Genomic DNA, 19,343 nt, shown 5'->3' on the forward strand with positions numbered 1-19,343 from the left:
GAGAAACAGGTCAGGTTTAAGGACTAGAAAGGCCACTTAAAAGGTATTATAACTGTTGTCATGTAAACACATGAACCCAGTGAGGCCAGACAGTCTATATTTGCAAAAGAAGGTGAAGGATCAATATTTTTTTATGTGAACTTTACAGATTTTCATGTATTTGCAACATATTCAAATTTGTTTTAAAAAAATCACTACATAAGATATTAATTTGCAATCTCTGCTCTGTTCTCTTCTAAGAAAACATAAAAGTATAATGAAGATTAAATATAAGATTACTGATTTCTAAATGATATAGAATAATGATTCTAAATGTTTTCATCTTCTTTTCTATAAAAGCTAACAGAGAGAAATAGATAAACCAGAAAACTGAAAATTTAAGTAATAAACCTTATAGATGCACCTCAGCATATTTAAATTTTTCACCCATTAGACCCTAAAACAGATGGTGGTATATTGGTAAAGTACAAACAATTCATTCCTGACAATTAAATTTATAATGTTGACATATAAAGCCAACATCTATAGCTAACCAAATGAATGACTCTTGGCACTTAGTTCTCAAAATTCACCAGTATTCTCTTCATATGTCCATTTTTCATTTGCATCTGATTTCAATAACTAGAAACTGCCATTTAAGGCCAATCAGAAACATAGTGGGGGAAAGCATTTTTCACTTGGAAAGTACAGCATCTTCTAAAAGCAACTGTTTTTCTAAAGCACAGAAGTTATCTTTAATAGTAGCATTAGCAAAGACCACTGAACAGAAGAACATGGTACATTTCAATGAAATAATCCTTTTCTGGAACCATCCTGCCCAAATTTATACATTATTTTTAGCCCTGATGACCTGTAAATATAATCATCATTCTTCTATTTACACTTCATATAATTAGAGGTTAAAGTTTACAGGCAAAGTGCTACTCTGACAATAATTCTTATTATTAGGAGGAATCGAGTCCATGTTCTACACCAGACACATCTAGTAGCTTACACCAACACTTATTTACAAAATGTGTTCGCTAAAATAGATTCTAAGGAAAGATCATTTCCATTAGTAAAGACTGCTTTTGTCTGTTTATAATAATCTCTTACCTATGAAAAATAAAGGTATTTTCTATAGTATCAAGCAGTAATTCTAGAATTTCTACAGATGTACCGAAGAGAATTTTCTCTTGCATATATTCCAGTTCCAGCTATTCAATTCAGGAACTAGCATTACTGAATAGAACTAGTCCTCATGTAAGGACTCCATGCCCCAGGATTACCAAAAGTACTTTTGGATTTTCTTTCAAATTCCTTCCAGGTTCAACATTAACAACCAAATTAGGAAAACAAACACCTGTCAGAGAACAAAACCACTTCACAGTTAGTACTAACAAAATTTACAGTATCAAACAGCTGAACTCTATGCTAAAAGTCAAAATAACTTAGACAAAAATTAGTGGAATAGTTTCAACCCACCTAAGAAAGTTGACATCTTTGAAACTAAAAATATTTTGCATAGTATGCTCTAGCCTGTACTAGTCTGTTAAGCTAGCCTTAGCACAATCTTTTTACATTATAATAAATCTCATGAAATATAATACTTAACATTCATTAAGGATTTATTATCTGCCAGTTACTTTCTAAGTACTTTACAAACATTATCTCATTGAATCCTCTTAATAATACTGACAAGTATTATTATTATTACCAGTATCACAATAATTATGATACAACTATCATCCTTAAAGTAACTGTATAAGAGAGGTTAACAGTTTGCCCAAGGTAAAGTGCCATGAAATGACAGCCCTAGTGTTTAAAAACTTCACAGTCTTGACTTCAGAGATCACAATCTTGTCCTCAGTTGCTGAGTCCTGTCCAACTCTTTGCAGCCCCATGGACTGTAGCCCACCAGGCTCCTCTGTCCATATGATTTTCCAGGCAAAAACACTGGAGTGGGTTGCCATTTCCTTCTCCAGGGGATCTTCCTGATCCAGGGATTGAACCTGCATCTCTTGTATCCCCTGCATTGGCAGGCAGATTCTTTACCACTTTACTTACCAATATTTAAAAGCATTGATGCGTTTGTTATAGATGTTATGCTATTGAGGGCAGAATCACTTATGAAGCCCCATGTGAGTAATTCTTTTTATATATTATTAGGGAAGGGGGTTTGTGTGTGAGAGAGACTGACATATTTTCCCTTGAGAGGACTCAGCACTTTCTCCTCTTAATTTTATCATAAGGAAGCAGAGAGACCATCCAAGGTTACACAAAGTTTAATCTACATTAAAATCATGTAGGAGTTTGTTAAAAATACATATTCTTGGTTAAGTAGTTCTGGAATGTAACTCAGCAAGTCGTACTTTTAGTAAGCATTCCAGATGTTTCTGATGGGTCACACTTGAAGGAATACTAGTCCTTATGAGAGGCCAGTTCAGTTCAGTTGCTCAGTTGTGTCTAACTCCTTGTGACCCCAAAGACCAACCTGTAACAGCTTAGTCCAACTCATCATAACCCACTCCTTACCTCTTCTCACAGCTTTGTCTTTATACTCTACTCCGCTATTTTCCCTGGTTCTGACTGTCATGTACACTTGATTATTCTATGTGTTTATATATATATATATATATATATATATATATATATATATATATATATATATCTGCCACATCAAATTCCTTGTGAAAGTTATTCCTTGTGAATTTCTTTTAAACAGGGCTAATTCATTTGGCAGTTTACTACCTATAAAGGTCCTTGGGTTCCTGCTAAGACACTGTGCTCTCTATATGGTGCTCTTCCACTCCAGCCAACTCAAAACGTTCTTAATGGATGAAAACTATTTTAATTTTGCAATGACTGATTAACAGCACACTCTTCTACCACATGTCATGTCCACTGGAAATGGGTGGTCTATGGGTCAAACCAGCTCACAGAAATGCTTTTGAAAAATTTGGATGCCAACATACAAAAAATTGAGAAATTATCATTGAAAAATCTGGAATTACAGTGCAACTTGAAAAACTGGAAAGCAGGCAATATTAGGATCCCAAGTTTCAGTCATCCCCTTTATTTAAAGATGTTTTGGCGCCCCAGGTAGTATACTTAGTCTATTTCATTAATTTCATTCATTTAAATTACCTTTCTGGCCCCTATGCCTCGAGTTTGTGTCTCCTATAAACTGTGATGGGAGAAAGGAGGTTAAAAAGATTTTCTGGAAGAAAATCATTTCAACATAGTCAAGTAATCACTGCTGGAAATTAGTTACAAGACAAGTGAATGTTATTCTAGAAACATTTCTAGTTATCATACTAACCTGATTTTCCCAAACCTTCTGACTTTTTAGAAAATCAGAGTGATCTTACCTTTACACCCTCAACCTCAGACTTGTCCCACCCCCACCACCCTTTTTGAAACATAATGCCCTTATAGCAGATGCAAGCATCTGCCACAGCAATATGCTCCCATGCCTTCCTCTCCCTACTCCCTTAAAAGTTAGTGTTAAATTGTGGTGCATCTTAGAAGAAAAATGGCAATTCTTTGGGTGCTCAATAATATTGCTAAATTGAACCAAATTTTAACTATAAACTAATGTTATCTCTAGATACATGTTAAACAGGCAGTATTTTTATGTCTTCATTCCATCAGTAGAATCTAATATCTCTCATTCTCTAGGAAGGAGATCGTTTCCCACTATATCCAGACACTGATCTGTTTCTCTTTTTTTTTTTTTAACACTATTGACCAATTAACAGTCACCAAAATATTAGCATAATTTACTTGGTAAATGTAGTTAATATCATAATCAGAGAAAAAGATCAGAATTCTAGCTCAGTGTTTAATCATTGAGGCTAGTGTCAGCCTGTTAAAATACAGCAGTAAGTATGATTTTCAAAAACTGGTAATAATCCAAAAAACAGCAAACATTACACAAAATATAACTTTATCAGAGAACACTGTCTATCAGAGCAGTGGATTCATGAGGATTCAAGAGGACTAACTCCTCAATATAATTTAGAACTAAAGATCAAAGTTTTATCACTTATTTATAGTAACTAATTTGAGGGAATAACTTGACATTAAAATTAACAAATATAAGGAAGAGAAACTGAAACGATGGTTCTTTGAAGACTTGAACTATATGGTTGCTCCTTCTCTGTCCATGTTCAGACGCTCCTCTAGGGGGGTGTGTGTGTAAGTCACTCACTTGTGTCTGACTCTTTGCGACCCCATGAACTATATAGTCCCCAGAATTCTCCAGACCAGAATATTGGGAGTGGGTGGCCTTTCCCTTCTCCAGGGGATCTTCCCAAACCAGGGATCAAACCCAGATCTCCCGCATTGCAGGCGGATTCCTTACCAGCTGAGCCACAAGGGAAGCCCGAGAATACTGGAGTGGGTAGCCTATCCCTTCTCCAGCAGATCTTCCCGACCCAGGAATCGAACCAGGGTCTCCTGCAATGCAGGCAGATTTTTTACCAACTGAGCTATGAGGAGGTAACACTGTATTTCCCCTGAGTTCACTCTAATCTTCCATTACAAAAAGGGAAGTATCAATACTGGCAGAAGAGAAAATGCCCTTATTTTTTGCTCCAAAATATAATATAGAAATAAATAGTGACAGTTCAGTTCAGTCACTCAGTCGTGTCCGACTCTTTGCGACCCCATGGACTGCAGCACGCCAGGCCTCCTTGTCCATCACCAACTCCCAGAGATGACTCAAACTCATGTCCATTGAGTTGGTGATGCCATCCAACCATTTCACCCTCTGTCGTCCCCTTCTCCTCCTGCCTTCAATCCTGCCCAGCATCGGGGTCTTTTCAAATGAGTCAGTTCTTCGTATCAGGTGGCCAAAGTGTTGGAGTTTCAGCTTCAGCATCAGTCCTTCCAATGAACATTCAGGACTAATTTCCTTTAGGATGGACTGATTGGATTTCCTTGCAGTCCAAGAGACTCTCAAGGGTCTTCTCCAACACCACAGTTCAAAAGCATCAATTCTTCGGCACTCAGCTTTCTTTATATTCCAACTCTCACATCCATACATGACTACTGGAAACACCATAGCCTTGACTAGATGGACCTTTGTTGGCAAAGTAATGTCTCTGCTTTTTAATATGCAGTATAGGTTCATCATAACTTTCCTTCCAAGGAGTAAGCGTCTTTATATTTCATGGCTGCAGTTACCATCTGCAGTGACTTTGGAGTCCAAAAAATAAAGTCTGCCACTGTTTCCACTGTTTCCTCATCTACTTGCCATGAAGTGATGGGACCAGATGCAGTGATCTTAGTTTTCTGAATGTTGAGTTTTAAACCAACTTTTTCACTCTCCTTTTTCACTTTCAACAAGAGGCTCTTTAGTTCTTCTTTGCTTTCTGTCATAAGGGTGGTGTCATCTGCATATCTGAGGTTATTGATATTTCTCCCAGCAATCTTGATTCCAGTTTGTGCTTCATCCAGCCCAGCATTTCTCATGATGTATTCTGCATATAAGTTAAATGAGCACGGTGACAATATACAGCCTTGACGTACTCCTTTTCCTATTTGGAACCAGTCTGTTGTTCCATGTCCAGCTCTAACTGTTGCTTCCTGACCTGCATATAGATTTCTCAAGAGGCAGGTCAGGTGGTCTGGTATTCCTATCTCTTTCAGGATTTTCCACAGTTTATTGTGATCTACACAGTCAACGGTTTTGGCAAAGTCAATAGAGCAGATATAGATGTTTTTCTGGAACTCTCTTCATTTTTCGATGATCCAGCGGATGTTGTCAATTTCATCTCTGGTTCCTCTGCCTTTTCTAAAACCAGCTTGAACATCTGGAAGTTCGCGGTTCATGTATTGTTGAAGCCTGGCTTGGAGAATTTCGAGCATTACTTTCCTATGACTTTGGTGCTATGACTTTGGTCATAGGAAACACCCTCTTCCAACAACACAAGAGAAGACTCTACACATGGACATCACCAGATGGTCAACACCGAAATCAGATTGATTATATTCTTGGCAGCCAGAGATGGAAAAGCTCTATACAGTCAGCAAAAACAAGACCAGGAGCTGACTGTGGTTCAGATCATGAACTGCTTATTGCCAAATTCAGAGTTAAATTGAAGAAAGTAGGGAAAATCACTAGACCATTCAGGTATGACCTAAATCAAACCCCTTATGATTATACAATGGAAGTGAGAAATAGATTTAAGAGACTAGATCTGATAGACAGAGTGCCTGATGAACTATGGATGGAGATTTGTGATATTGTACAGGAGACAGGGAGCAAGACCATCCCCAAGAAAAAGAAGTGCAAAAAAGCAAAATGGCTGTCTGAGGAGGCCTTACAAATAGCTGTGAAAAGACAGGAAGCGAAAAGCAAAGGGGTAAAGGAAAGATATACCCATTTGAATGCAAAGTTCCAAAGAATAGCAAGGAGAGATTAAAAAAAAAAGCCTTCCTCAGTAATCAGTGCAAAGAAATAGAAGAAAACAATAGAATGGGAAAGACTAGAGATCTCTTCAAGAAAATTAGAGATACCAAGGGAACATTTCATGCAAACATGGGTTCAGTAAAGGACAGAAATGGTATAGACCTAACAGAAGCAGAAGATATTAACAAGAAGTGGCAAGAATACACAAAAGAACTATACAAAAAAGATCTTCAGGATTGAGATAATAGGATGATGTGATCACTCACCTAGAGCCAGACCTCCTGGAATGTGAAGTCAAGTGGGCCTTAGGAAGTATCACTACGGACAAAGCTAGTGGAGGAGATGGAATCCCAACTGAGCTATTTCAAATCCCTAAATATGATGCTGTGAAAGTGCTGTACTAAATATGCCAGCAAATTTGGAAAACTGAGCAGTGGCCACAGGACTAGAAAAGGTCAGTTTTCATTCTAATCCCTAAGAAAGGCAATGCCAAAGAATAGTGACAAGTGTTCTCTAAAGTATGTTTGAGGGAGAAATAAAAATTTAACCCAGTCTATACTTCATATTTAAGATGTTGAATTTCCTTTTTAAAAGCTATCAAAGATAAGAGCAATTCAGAGGTCAAATGTCACTCAAAGTCAGTGTTTTTTGGAGCCTGCACAATGCTTTTCTTTTCTAACTGAATGTTAGTACCTTTTAGGGAAGGCACGTGTCCTGCAATTCATAAGAACATGAACAATCTTACAGACTCAGTCATGACTTTCTTCACTCATTCATACCACCTGTCTAGGAACTGCAGACCATATTTCTTATTTCTTTACCCCAAGTGACTAAAAGAAATTGAGGAAGAATCATCTGCTCAAATATTCTTTAGTTCAGGATGAATAGGTTATGTGCAAGAATATTACCTTCTATGTTAACAAAAGAGGAAATCTGAACAAGAAGGATAGTCTTTCAGAGGGATCATTCTTTTCTCACATCTACACTGAGGATGCCCCGAGCAACAGTGATAGGACTTTTGTTTTTAATGCACTTAACTGCAGATATTTGAGAGCTTTCCACGAAACATACACATATTCCCAAAGCACAGTAAGTTTGGGCACATATGTATGGTCATCCCAAGGCTCACTCTTTGTTCACTTTTTGTTATCAATGTTGTTTTAAAATAGCAAAATGAATATATGATAGCTTCTGGTTAAAAAAAAAAAAAAGGGAAGACTAGGTATCTCACATATTATATGACACTGTACATAACTACTCCAGATATTAGTTTCTAATTCTGAGCAAGAAATAATGTACTAGAACACAAAGTGTAAGATAAAAAGCACCTACTAAATATATTTAAATACATTAAAAGCAGTAATAAGGTACCATATGGCCCTCTAGTGTTCAGTGAAGAAACAGATGAATTCTTAACTCTTATATATGACATTTCATAGTAAAAAATAATACTTTCTCTGATTTACTAAGTATGCTATACATGTATGACTTATGACTTCTACAAAAATCCAAATAGATTTTATTTTCTATGGTTTTATTCCTACATGCTTTCTTTCATGTTTAGAGTATCCAAAAGATTCTGAAAGAACTGTTGAAATGCTTTTAAAGTTTTCCATAAAACAGACATAAAAATAGCCCCTTCCCCCTCCATAAATTCCAATTCTAAACAGAGAAGAGACAACGTCTCTCAATTAAAACTAAACAGTAAAAAAAAAAACAAAAAAAAAAAAACAAAAAACTAAACAGTATTAAATTTAAGGAAATTTTCAAAGAAGAAACAAAATAATAGTGTCATGACTACAAATTAGGTAGGTATTTAGAACACAACTAATCCAAATTCTTTAATAACATTTTCTTTTCTCTGTATTCTACTTCTATAATTCACCCAACTTGGTTTTCTCTTACAATAATTTGTGGATGGCAGACATTCATTACAGCAACCAAGGCAATGAAATACATGAAAACTGTATTCCCCAGAAGACAAGTCAAAGACGGGATTGAGATTTAGGACAAGAGTAAAAGTAAAAAAAGTTGACTTACAGGAGATTAAGACTGCATTTAATCAGTTTGAAGAAATGAGGCACTGGGAATAGGAGGGGGGAGGAAAAGCACAGGTGACTTCCTGGTAAAGCAGTTTAACATTATATTTTACAAGACAGTCTCTGAAATTGCTTCATCTTAAATGAAAGAAGATATTCATGTTTCAGGGAGAGCCAAAAGTGCTGTCAAGGGGTACTCTAAGTAACTCTCTGAAGAAACCATATATTAAACAAATGTCTTAAAAACAAAGATACCATCATTGTAACTACTCCTCCTCTAATAATGTGGTAAGATGACCTTAGAGAATAGCCAGCATAGCACCTGAGTCCTAGGGATGTGAAGAATTAGTTTGAAATCAGGGTGTGTGACATTTCCACCTTTGTTCTTCTTTCTCAAGATTGCTTTGATTATTCAGTGTCTCTTGTGGTTCTATACAAATTTTAGGATTGTTCTATTTTTGTGAAAAATGCCATTGGAATTTTGTTAGGAATTGCACTGAATTAGTAGATTGCTTCCAATAGTTCGGACACTTTAACAATATTCTTCCAACTCATTAGCACAGAGTACCTTTGTATTTGTGTTCAATTTCTTTCATTAACGTTTTGTACTTTTCAGTTTTCAGGTCTTTCACTTCCTTGGTTAATTTCTAGGTATTTTATTCTTTTTGATACAACTGCAAAAAAAGATTGTTTTCCTCACTTATCTGATATTTCAGTATTGGCACATAAAAATGCAAGAGATTTTGTGCAGTGATCCTCTATTCTGAAATGTTACTGAATTCATTTATTCCAAAAGTTTTTTTAGTAGAGTCTCAAGGATTTTCTACATAACATGTCATTTGAAACTAGTGGCAGTTTTAATTTTTTTCCCCACTATATTCAGCTGCATTTTCATGAAGAGACTACATAATGTCCTACATAATGTTGTGAGAGATGTCTTTCTATCCAGTCTTCTATTGGAGCATTATACATTACGGAAGCTATCCAAAAAAAACTAAGTAGAATAACAACTGGTTTCTAGTAGATACAGTTTTATAAGTAATAAATAATAGTAATATATGTCTGTTGTAACAAGCTTGGAAAATTCTGAAAAGTATATAAGAAAAAATAAAAATAATTCAACCACATTCAGAGATAATTTCTAACATTTGATTTAATTCTTTCTGACCTTTTCCCATGCATATATAGATTATTATATGTTTGTTTCATAGTTAGAATCATATTATATACATAGTTTTGAGTTCTATATTTTTAGTAAATATATTTATAAAGTTTCCTGTTATTTAATTTCCTTTAAAAACAAGATTTTTAATGACTGTATGAGTTACCTTCAATTGATTTCTGCATCTTTGCAACATGGTTCTTAAATTCTCAGGGGAATCAATTGCTAATTGCAATATTAGCAACTGCTAAATGTAATTGAAAATTATAATATTCCTCAATGTAACTATCTTCATATTGAATATCTGAGCTTTAAGCTAAACTTAAACGGCATGCTTATTTATAATTTATAGTCTAATTTGGGTACATCTTAAGAGGTGAAATGAGAATTGCTCAAATTACAATTTATGAAACTTCAATGTTCAACATGAATCAGCACTAGAGACAAATACATCAAATTTCTACTGCTCAAAAAATAAAAGAAGTAAACGTCAACTCAAGACAACACTTACCCCAAAAGTCACAAGATAACACCAAATGAACTGCATAATGTAGAGATCAAATAATGGGTTCAAGGAATTGAATTTTCTAGTTCTAGGAAGGTGTAAAGATAGAGATGGAATTCGGCCTGGATTCTGAAAGATCTGGCTGAAGCTAAGTAAAGGCAAGGGGGGAAATGGAGATGAAATCAAGTAGAAAGAAATTGGTAAGATTGCGAAAAATCTTCAAATGTTCAACTATGGATTTGGCTTCATCAGCGGGAAATGGAGAACCAGATGCTTAGATTGGGGTTACTGATCCATACAGAACTAAAAACTGATTTTTGAAAATTCACCCAGTCAGGACTTCCTGGTGGCTCAGGGGTAAGAGTCAGCCTGCCAGTGCAGAAGACATGGGTTCTATCCCTGATCCGGGAAGATCCCAAATGCCACAAGAGCAACTAACTAAGTCCATGTGCCACAACTGTTGAGCCTGTGCTCCCGAGCCTGGGAGCTGCAGCTACTGAAGCCCGCATGCCTTAGAGCCCATGCTCTGCAACAAGAGAAGCCACCACAATAAAAAGCCCATGCACCACAATGAAGAGAAGTCCCCGTTCGCTGCAACTAGAGAAAAATCCATGCATCAATGAAGACCAGCACAGCCAAAAATAAAATTATTTTTTTTAAATTCATCCAATCATTCATATGGCCAAAAACACTTGTCAAGGACATGGCATTATAGCTTGGTGCAAACAGAAACATTAAGTAAAGATGCTTTTAAAATTTTTAAACCTGATTCAATTTTTATCCTACAAATGCCTGGGGGTGAGAAAAAGGAAGATCAAGTGTTCAAATGTCTTAAAACTCTTCACAGATCCACAGAAATAGATAATAAGAAAAAGTCAAACAATTTTTTTCACCAAATGAATTGAAGGCTGAGATATTAAGAGACTAGAAAATCTGAAGAGGAAAATAAGAAGTTGGTAGGAAGAAAGAAACAGTAGTTTTAGTTTTCAGTGGACCACTCAGGTGACAATGTCCAACAGACAGCTAGAAATGCAGGACTGAGGCTTGGGTGAATAATGGGCCCTTGAGACATAATTTTGGAGTTACCTACCAAAGTAAAAACAGAATCCCCTTAACCTCTTCATGCCATCTTCCCTATCACCAACAAAAACAACATTAATAAAGATCATTCATTTTAATTAAATAGATATAAAATAATCTGCCTCAGGAATATTTTGAGTATAACTATCTGTGGTATTTGTGCATACCTCAGAGAAGTTTATCATTTGCATAAAGTACAAATCAATGGAACACTATGAAAAGTTTTTAAAATTCTCCATTCTGTGGGGAGATTTATTTTGGTCTACAATTAAAATCAATAATTAATTAATTATTTTCAGCAAATAGGATACAGATTTAAATATAACCAGCATTTAGAGCTATTACAGTTTAAAATAATGTTAATAAGTATTTTTTAAACTGCACTAGCAGGAATTAGTCAGAAATTGACCATAAACTAAAGTTCATTTTGGCATCTAGTTGTAAAATTCACAAAGCATTTAAGTATACAGATGTTTGAGAAGAAGAAAATTTAGAGAAACTGACAAATTCTAATAGAAGGAAATGATACATACTTATCAATTAGGAAGAGCTTTGAAAAGCATCCACTTGGAAATGGGTTCTATTTTTATTAGAGATGGGCAAAAGCATTTCTCTGTTTCTCTATTAATAACTTTTTCCACTAGAGGGTGATATGATAACTGAATACTAAAGGTCATAAAAAGCACGCAGATCAGTATCTTGCGTGGCAGAATGAAGTGTATTCTGAGAGATCAGGGATGAGGGATAACAGACAGACAGACAAAATGAGGTTGTATATGACCTGCGTGTTCCAGGCACTACACTACTTGCTTTGTGTAAATCACTTCACTCAATCCTTACAAAAAAACATGTGAAGTAGGTGTTACAGTCTTGTTTTACAGGTAAGGAAAAAACAGGTCAATGAGACTGCATATTTATGGCCATATAATGAGTAGCAAAACCAGAATTCAAGCTCAAGTCTGAAAAGCTCTTTTCACTCTACTATGGTAGGGGAAACTCGTCTCCTCCAATGTGTCCCTTCTGTCCGGGTTCACCACCCTCTCCACATATTCAAAAATGGATTAAACCGGGCTGAGTCAATGTTTTCCAGTCTGTCATCCTCCACAAATGGAGGAGGCATGGCTATTTGTTGGGCTGTTTCCCAGTATATATTATTCAATATAACTGTCCTCTGGACCTCTCTCCAACTAACAGAATTTGAAATTCGGCTCTTTGTTTTACATAAAGACAAGGTCAGGGGCTTTCTGATGTGGTCATTGTTTTCTAGAACTCTACCTAAATACAGGAGAATTCAGAGCCCTATTAGATTTCAGATGTTAGGAACATTGTCCTACAAAGTTTGCCACTTACTCTGGTTCAAGGGAGTAGTTGGAAGATGCTGGACTAAAAACAAATCTGTACTTCTGATTCCCTGACTGGCTAGTGATCCTTGTGCCTAGCTCCTCTATTGTTTAGAACCTAGAGACAAGAAAATGTCTGAGGCCCCTAGACACTAGACATACTGCTTCTTTGAATATAGATAGATAGATGTAGATATATATATATATATATTCAAAACATTTATGTCCTATTTGAGGGGAAAAGACCTGAAAAATAATCTGCTTAGGGACTTCCTTGGTGGTCCAGCAGTTAAGACTCTGGGCTTCCACTGCAGGGCATGACTCAGGTTTGATCCCTGGTTAGGGAACTAAGATCCCACACGCCATATGGAGGGGGGAACACAGACACACACACAATTGTTTAGCTACCAGGAGAAATCTAACAGTCAGGATAGGGAAAAGACAGATTAGAGGTAAGGAAGGAAGTTCTGTGAGAACAAATAGAAGGCACCATGATAGACACGGAAGAAGCACAAATCAGTGCTCAAACATGGTTCTCTGCACAAAAGATCAGGAGGATACAAGACTTGGTCTTATGGTAATCTTATTTGCTTTTCATTTTAGTAGAAAATGACTTGATACTCTACATCAAATATGGGAAAGGAGTGTTTTGTATGGGCTAGGCCTCTCTTCAGAAAATGAGTTCTGTTTTTTAAAAATATGGTTAAGAGTTGACCCAGGGAAGAGTTGGGCATTCGTACCTGGGGAAGCAAGTTTAATTTAGAATTTGCAAGCAGACTAACAAAATTTACAGAAATAGCACACAACCCCTGATTAAAAAGCACACCTGATGGACTCCAGAGAGACTGGTATGTTATCAGCCTCAAACCGTCACTTCTTCCTGTTACAACCTTAGCCTGAGTCCTTGTCAGTTCAATGCTCAGTAAATATCACGAAGAAGAGCACCTAACTAAGCAATCTGTACTTTCTAAAGGACAGCTCTGTTGACTTAAAATGTGATATGGTATTAGAAAGCCACCACAATCCAGAGTCTAGAACCTAAACAGACTTATATTCTGAAAATCTTGTTTAGTAACGTTTGCCAAATTCTACCATAGGGGTCAGCACAGCACATGGAAAGAAAAGGTGTTTTTTTAATTAGACAGATCTGACTTAAAATCTCTCACCACTTACACAGTGTAATTTTGGGGTGCTGGCCTCTCTGCCAGCTTGGCTTACTTAACTGTCATAGGAACTTGCATACAATATGGACATAATAAACACCAATTCTTGATTGCTACTACCCTTGACTTTTAACATTATGAAAGTCTGGAATTTCTAACTTATATTATGGAAATAGGGTCCCATTAGAATAAATCTTTGGTGACTAGGCAGAAAACAGATTGTCCTAGGAGTTTTGACAGTTTCCATTATGGTTCAAAAGATCAATGCAATGAAGCACCAAAAATGGCTTTCCTCATTAATATCATATTTGTATATATATAGCATGTTCAGGTATGACAAAAAAGTAAGTCTAGTGGTCCAAAGCTTGTTTAAGAAACTGCCCGCCCACACACACAAAAAAACATTTGAAAGATACGCTGGGTAAAACTATAATGGAATTTTTACAATAACTATTATATCTCTACTCTTCTCTGAAGTCATGGTTTAAGAAGATTTAAAAGAAACCGTGGCTTAGGGTAATAGCTGTAAAAGTGTCTTATGTTTATAATGATCAATAGTTTAAAGTGTCATGTTTATAATAATCAGTAATTAAGAGCTGCTCAAAAAAAAAAAAAAAAGAGCTGCTCAAAAAATAATTTTGAAATAATGAGTTTTCCCCTATTTACTATATTTAAAGGATTTATACGCATGGGTGACTGATATTTTCTTTTGAAGCAACATAGTACTAGGTGATACTTTTAAAATGTTGAAAAAAAAAGTGCTGTTGGGAACAATCTTGAAGAAGTGTTTCAAGAACAAACAAAATGGGAAGCAAGCTAATCTCAGAGTGACATCCCACTTTGTAGAAGGGCACCTCTGTCTCGGCAATCAAACAGTTTTGTATTTTTCTTGCCATGTCTATGAAGGCAAATGACCTACAACTGAACGGCATATCGAAAGCGTGTGACACAGACACAGACACACTCCCAGCTGGCCTACCGCTGTCACTCCTGTGGCCCTGTGTGTGCAACACGATGATGTGTACTCACAGCTCAAGAGTTACAGGTGGAAACAGACTTGAGTTCAGTACTATCTGTATAAGACACATCTAAAGTCCTGTTTACAGTTTTATCTTGAAGGGAAGGGAAAGATAAAGCACCCATCAAATCTGTGTGCTGCAAGTTTTCCTACTGAACATTATGATGACTTCTCCTTTAGGACAATGGTATGTTTCGTCTAGCTGCCTTTCTAGTTTTATATTTAAAATGCAGCAGAACTCATTGATAGCTTTGCATTGTTGAGAAAGGCTTAGCTGTGATTAAACTTTTTTCTTAAATAAGATAATGCAATTAAATACTAAACCCCTCTTCTTCCAACTGAATCCTCAGAAGGTGATATACATAAACTCCCTCTCCCTCTTTTAAGACAGTAACCTTGAGGAAGAGAGATCCAGAGATGGGGACATGAACCGAGCAAACTGCACTCTGAAAGATCTGAGCCTTACCAGCGAAGTGGGGCTGCGCTAGTAGTGTTCAAGCCAAAGCCCCACGCCAACACCTTGAGACAGGGGTGCTAAGAGGGATGAAAACCACCAGCTGAAGCCAGTTCCTTCTCAGATCAAACCTACTAAATAAAATGTAAACCTGCAGACAAGCTAGGGAAATTAGGGATAAACATATTTTAGAAAGAGCTTAAAATTCACAAGGCGAAGCAAAAATGATATAGCAATGTCTATAGCATTTAAGTGTCTAAGCTATTTCATTGCTGGTCAAGTCAGGTTAAAGAGGGTGATGTTAAATCTGTTTGCATATTGTTTATGGGCAAAATAAAATTTAAAAGTAAGCAAGCAAGAGCATGAGGATAAACTACTTCAGTCAATATTTATTTTTAATATCTGTAAAACAAGTATGATATTATTTGAGTTAAAACACTCCTTTCCAAAGATGTGCTTAACTCACAGTCTATTCTATATGGATATTCACGATTTTTATCTAATTTTTAAATAATAAAGAACCAGAAAGCATGCAAACATAAAGATCTATAAGCGAAGAAGCCTGAGGGGAAAAACAGGATAGAAGTTATGCTACATACCTCACTCATTCTGAGTATAATTCTTCTTTTCTCTCCTCTTTATATAGACCATTAGATAGCAACACTGCCTAAAATATTGATTAAGATAAATTCTAACTCCAGCAAAATGCACATGATGTCTTATTGAATTTCCTGTAAATTCAATAGCACCAAAATATAGAGAAAATAAAATTCAATGCAGAAGAGAAGTCAGCACTTTGTTGACGTAGGAGCTAGTCAATAAGACCAAGATACATAAAGAAAACTTCTATTTTCAACTTTGGGTGTGTGTTAAATTTACAACTTAATTTTTATTACAGAAAACTTTAAACATACTTTGTAAACTACGTAGAATAGCCACAAACTCCATGTCCCTGTAAACCAGCTTCAACAATTAGCCACTCATGGCCAATCTATACCCTCCTCCTTTTTCTTCCCTTTGGTATTATTTTGAAGCAAAGCCCAAGCACTGTATCATTTCATTTTGACTATAATTTGATGGGGGAAGGGGAATATAACAGAAAGACTGGGAAGTGAGAGAAATGCTGCTTTCTCTCCACAGTCCCTGCCTGCAATTTAAGTGATATACCCAGGAATGTTTTGAGGAAATAAGCCCATATGCCACGGCAAAGAACTGGCACTGGCAATTCCATATTTACTGCAGCTTCCCAAACACTTGCCCCTTCCCCCTCAGACAGCAGCTACCTGCCTATCCAGCAAGGATAACTCTGGGAAGCAGTGATAGTTGTGGACAGTAAGAGTGTATCCAGTCTTTAACTCTGGCACAGCCTCCAAGGACTGTATAAAATGGAATTGTTTTCCTCAGCACCAGATTAGTTATTAAGTCCCTGAATTGATAGGATTCCCCCAGTTTAGACAGAAGTCTAAATGTCTACCTTTTAAAACAATGTCTATGACTAATTTCATGAGCTATCACCAGCTAAGTGGGATAAGGAGGCAGATACAACAGATCTATCTCCCAGGAAAGGAACAGGGAAAGGAAAACTATAAGCAAGGGAAACAGTGGCAGAAACTTGACAGAAAGTTGGGAATCTAACTGTATCTTCCTATTATCTCCTATTTTTCACAGTCAAATGCCAACCAAAATGGTGTGGCTACCCTATGGTTAGTATTAAAACTGTGTGGAGAAGCAAATGGAGAGCTCCACTAACATGGAGTCAGGAAAAAACCCAATTCCTCTGGGGTTCCGACATGATTTCATTTTAATAAAATAACCAGAAAAAGAAGAGTAGTGAAGATAGCACCATACATTCTTATTGTTTTATAATGCAGAAAACACATTTCGTAATCTTAAACATGTTGGTGTCTAGAGTATTTTAACTTTTGAAAATACTCCAATTTCCTCAATAAGCAAATACTAATACTCAAACAGCAATTTCATCTTGTTTACATAACAAAGAGAACACTGTTTACAAAGAATATACCTTAATAATCACCATAATAAGAAAACTAATTTAAGGTAACTTCTGGTAACCTGTGCCACGGGGTAAGGCCTGTGAGTACACAGCCCATCAGACCAGCTGCACTTGGTAAATGAGACCCTTCACTACTTGATCTACACAAATCATGTTTCACTCCAACTGCACACAACCTATTAACCCCTGTCCCAGGGACAAAATTGATGATGAGATTTGGCATTAATGATTTTTCATAGTAATAGGAGACTTCTCTCCATTTAATAATACTGTCCCATTACCAGGATTTCTAATATCTTCTATTAAAAAAAAGAAAAAAGAAAACTGGTTCATTTTATTACTGCACAACTGAAGATGAATTTTGCAATGATACAAAGACTGTGAGGCAAGTTTCGCCAAAATTAACACAGATATGTAAAACGTCTCAGGTGGAGAGCAGACTAAAGGTACTCACTTTTGTTGTCTTTGTATAGAACGGGGAGGAGAGTTGGTGAATAGGCAGGTCCACGATACTATTAGAGTTTGTGACACTGTTACTGTGTGTGTGTTCATCTTCCCTGCTGCTGTCGTCAGACTGATCAAAATCATCACTCTCCTGGTCCATTTCCTCTTCCTCTTCATCCTCCTCATCTTGTTCACCAGCATGTTCTTCGTCTTCCTCTTGTTCTTCCTGGTTTCCGGAGGAGTCCTCATCTACCGAAATAAACCGGTTGTTGTTCTCTTCCAGCTGTCCTTGCTGGGAATCACTTTGGTCTCCAGGCCTAGGTTCTGCTCCAACGACTTCACCATTCCTCACCGCATGCTCCTCCTCTTGGTGTCTGAGCGGCTGCTGCGGCTCCTCCTCCAGCACACGGTTCATCTGCTCCTCATCTGCCTGGCTTGAGGAAGGGTTCCCTCTCAGAGAGCCTCCAGTGCGTCGTCTTTTGCTGCCCACAGAGAGCAGTTCCTGATTCATTTCCAAAAGCCAGCTTGCTACTTCTTGGACCTTGGCTAGGCTATCAGAAGATGCAAAGGTTTTCACATTCTGTAGAGAAAAATGAGGGGGGGGAGAAAGGTTTTTACAATCTACATTATCTTCTACTTTTATATGTCTGTACTCCAAATTTTAATACAGATTGTAAAAAGTATTAGATGCCAATGCAGACATTAGATGTTCTTTTGAATCCAATAGAAACTTTAAATTATAAAAGTTATGAGACTTTATAAAGACACACAAAAATCATATAGTAAATAGCTTTATTTTAATCTCCTTTTAAAAATAATTTTAGAACAAAGGTTTATAGTTTATTTGCTTTGACCAACACAACACAATCTAACCAACAAAATATTCTTAAATTTTAGATCAGTAGACCATAAACTATACCCTTCACCAAACTTCCACAAAATGTTAAAAAGTGTATCACAAAAAACCTATTCAATGCTCAGTTAAGTACAGGAAATGCTGAGATAAACCAAGATTAAAAGACTTTTTTTTGTTAATCTTAGGAATTTCCCAAACTTTTCTGATCACACAAGTTTGCCTTTAGATAGTTTTCTGAGTTACCAAATATAATCACTATGATTTTTGTTTTTCATAATGAATATAAATCAACCAGACATCAAATAAATTAAAAAGTTCATTTCAAAGAAAAGAAAAGAAAAAAAAAATCGTTAAGTTCATACCCTCTGACCCAGTCACTCCACTTCTGGCAATCTATCCTAAGGAAGTATTCCTAAAACAGAAAAAAAAAGTGATGCAGAGGATACTCACTGCAGCTTTATCCACAAAAACAAAAAATAAAATTAAATGCAAATTAAAATAAGCAAAACCCAAATGTTCAAGACAAAGGAGCCCATGAGATGGGATATATTTAGTATATCTAAACTACATACATCTAAACATGCTGCTCATAAAAAAATGTGAAAACATGGATGCTAAGGGTAAAATGCAGGACATTATACAATCATAGAATGATTTTTAAACTGCATAACGACTAGATTGAAAACAATATTTCAAAATATAAACTGAATTTAGGCAGTGGTATGATACGTGCTTTAACTCAATTTTTACTGTATTTCTCAAATTTTATGTATGTATCAAGCATGTTTACTTTTATGCTTTTAACAGTGGCTTTAAAATTTGATCTGATATAGAATCCTTTCATAACGCTCCTTCTTAGACTTCATCCTTT

At 36.2% G+C, this 19,343-nt stretch overlaps 1 protein-coding gene across 1 annotated transcript in view; it reads right to left on the reverse strand.

The window, feature by feature from the left end:
* Nucleotides 1–19,343, reverse strand: part of FBXW7 (F-box and WD repeat domain containing 7) — a 216,746-nt gene that overhangs the window by 71,902 nt on the left and 125,501 nt on the right. The window contains exons 3-4 of the mRNA XM_043902609.1: nucleotides 18,835–18,884; nucleotides 17,627–18,196 (exon numbers count right to left, since the gene is read on the reverse strand). Coding sequence (XP_043758544.1) covers nucleotides 17,627–18,127 — 501 coding nt within the window. The 5' untranslated portion in view covers nucleotides 18,128–18,196; nucleotides 18,835–18,884. The remainder of the gene's footprint in view (nucleotides 1–17,626; nucleotides 18,197–18,834; nucleotides 18,885–19,343) is intronic.

The sequence above is a fragment of the Cervus elaphus genome, chromosome 5 (genome assembly GCF_910594005.1).
Source record: "Cervus elaphus chromosome 5, mCerEla1.1, whole genome shotgun sequence".
Classification (NCBI taxonomy): domain Eukaryota; kingdom Metazoa; phylum Chordata; class Mammalia; order Artiodactyla; family Cervidae; genus Cervus; species Cervus elaphus.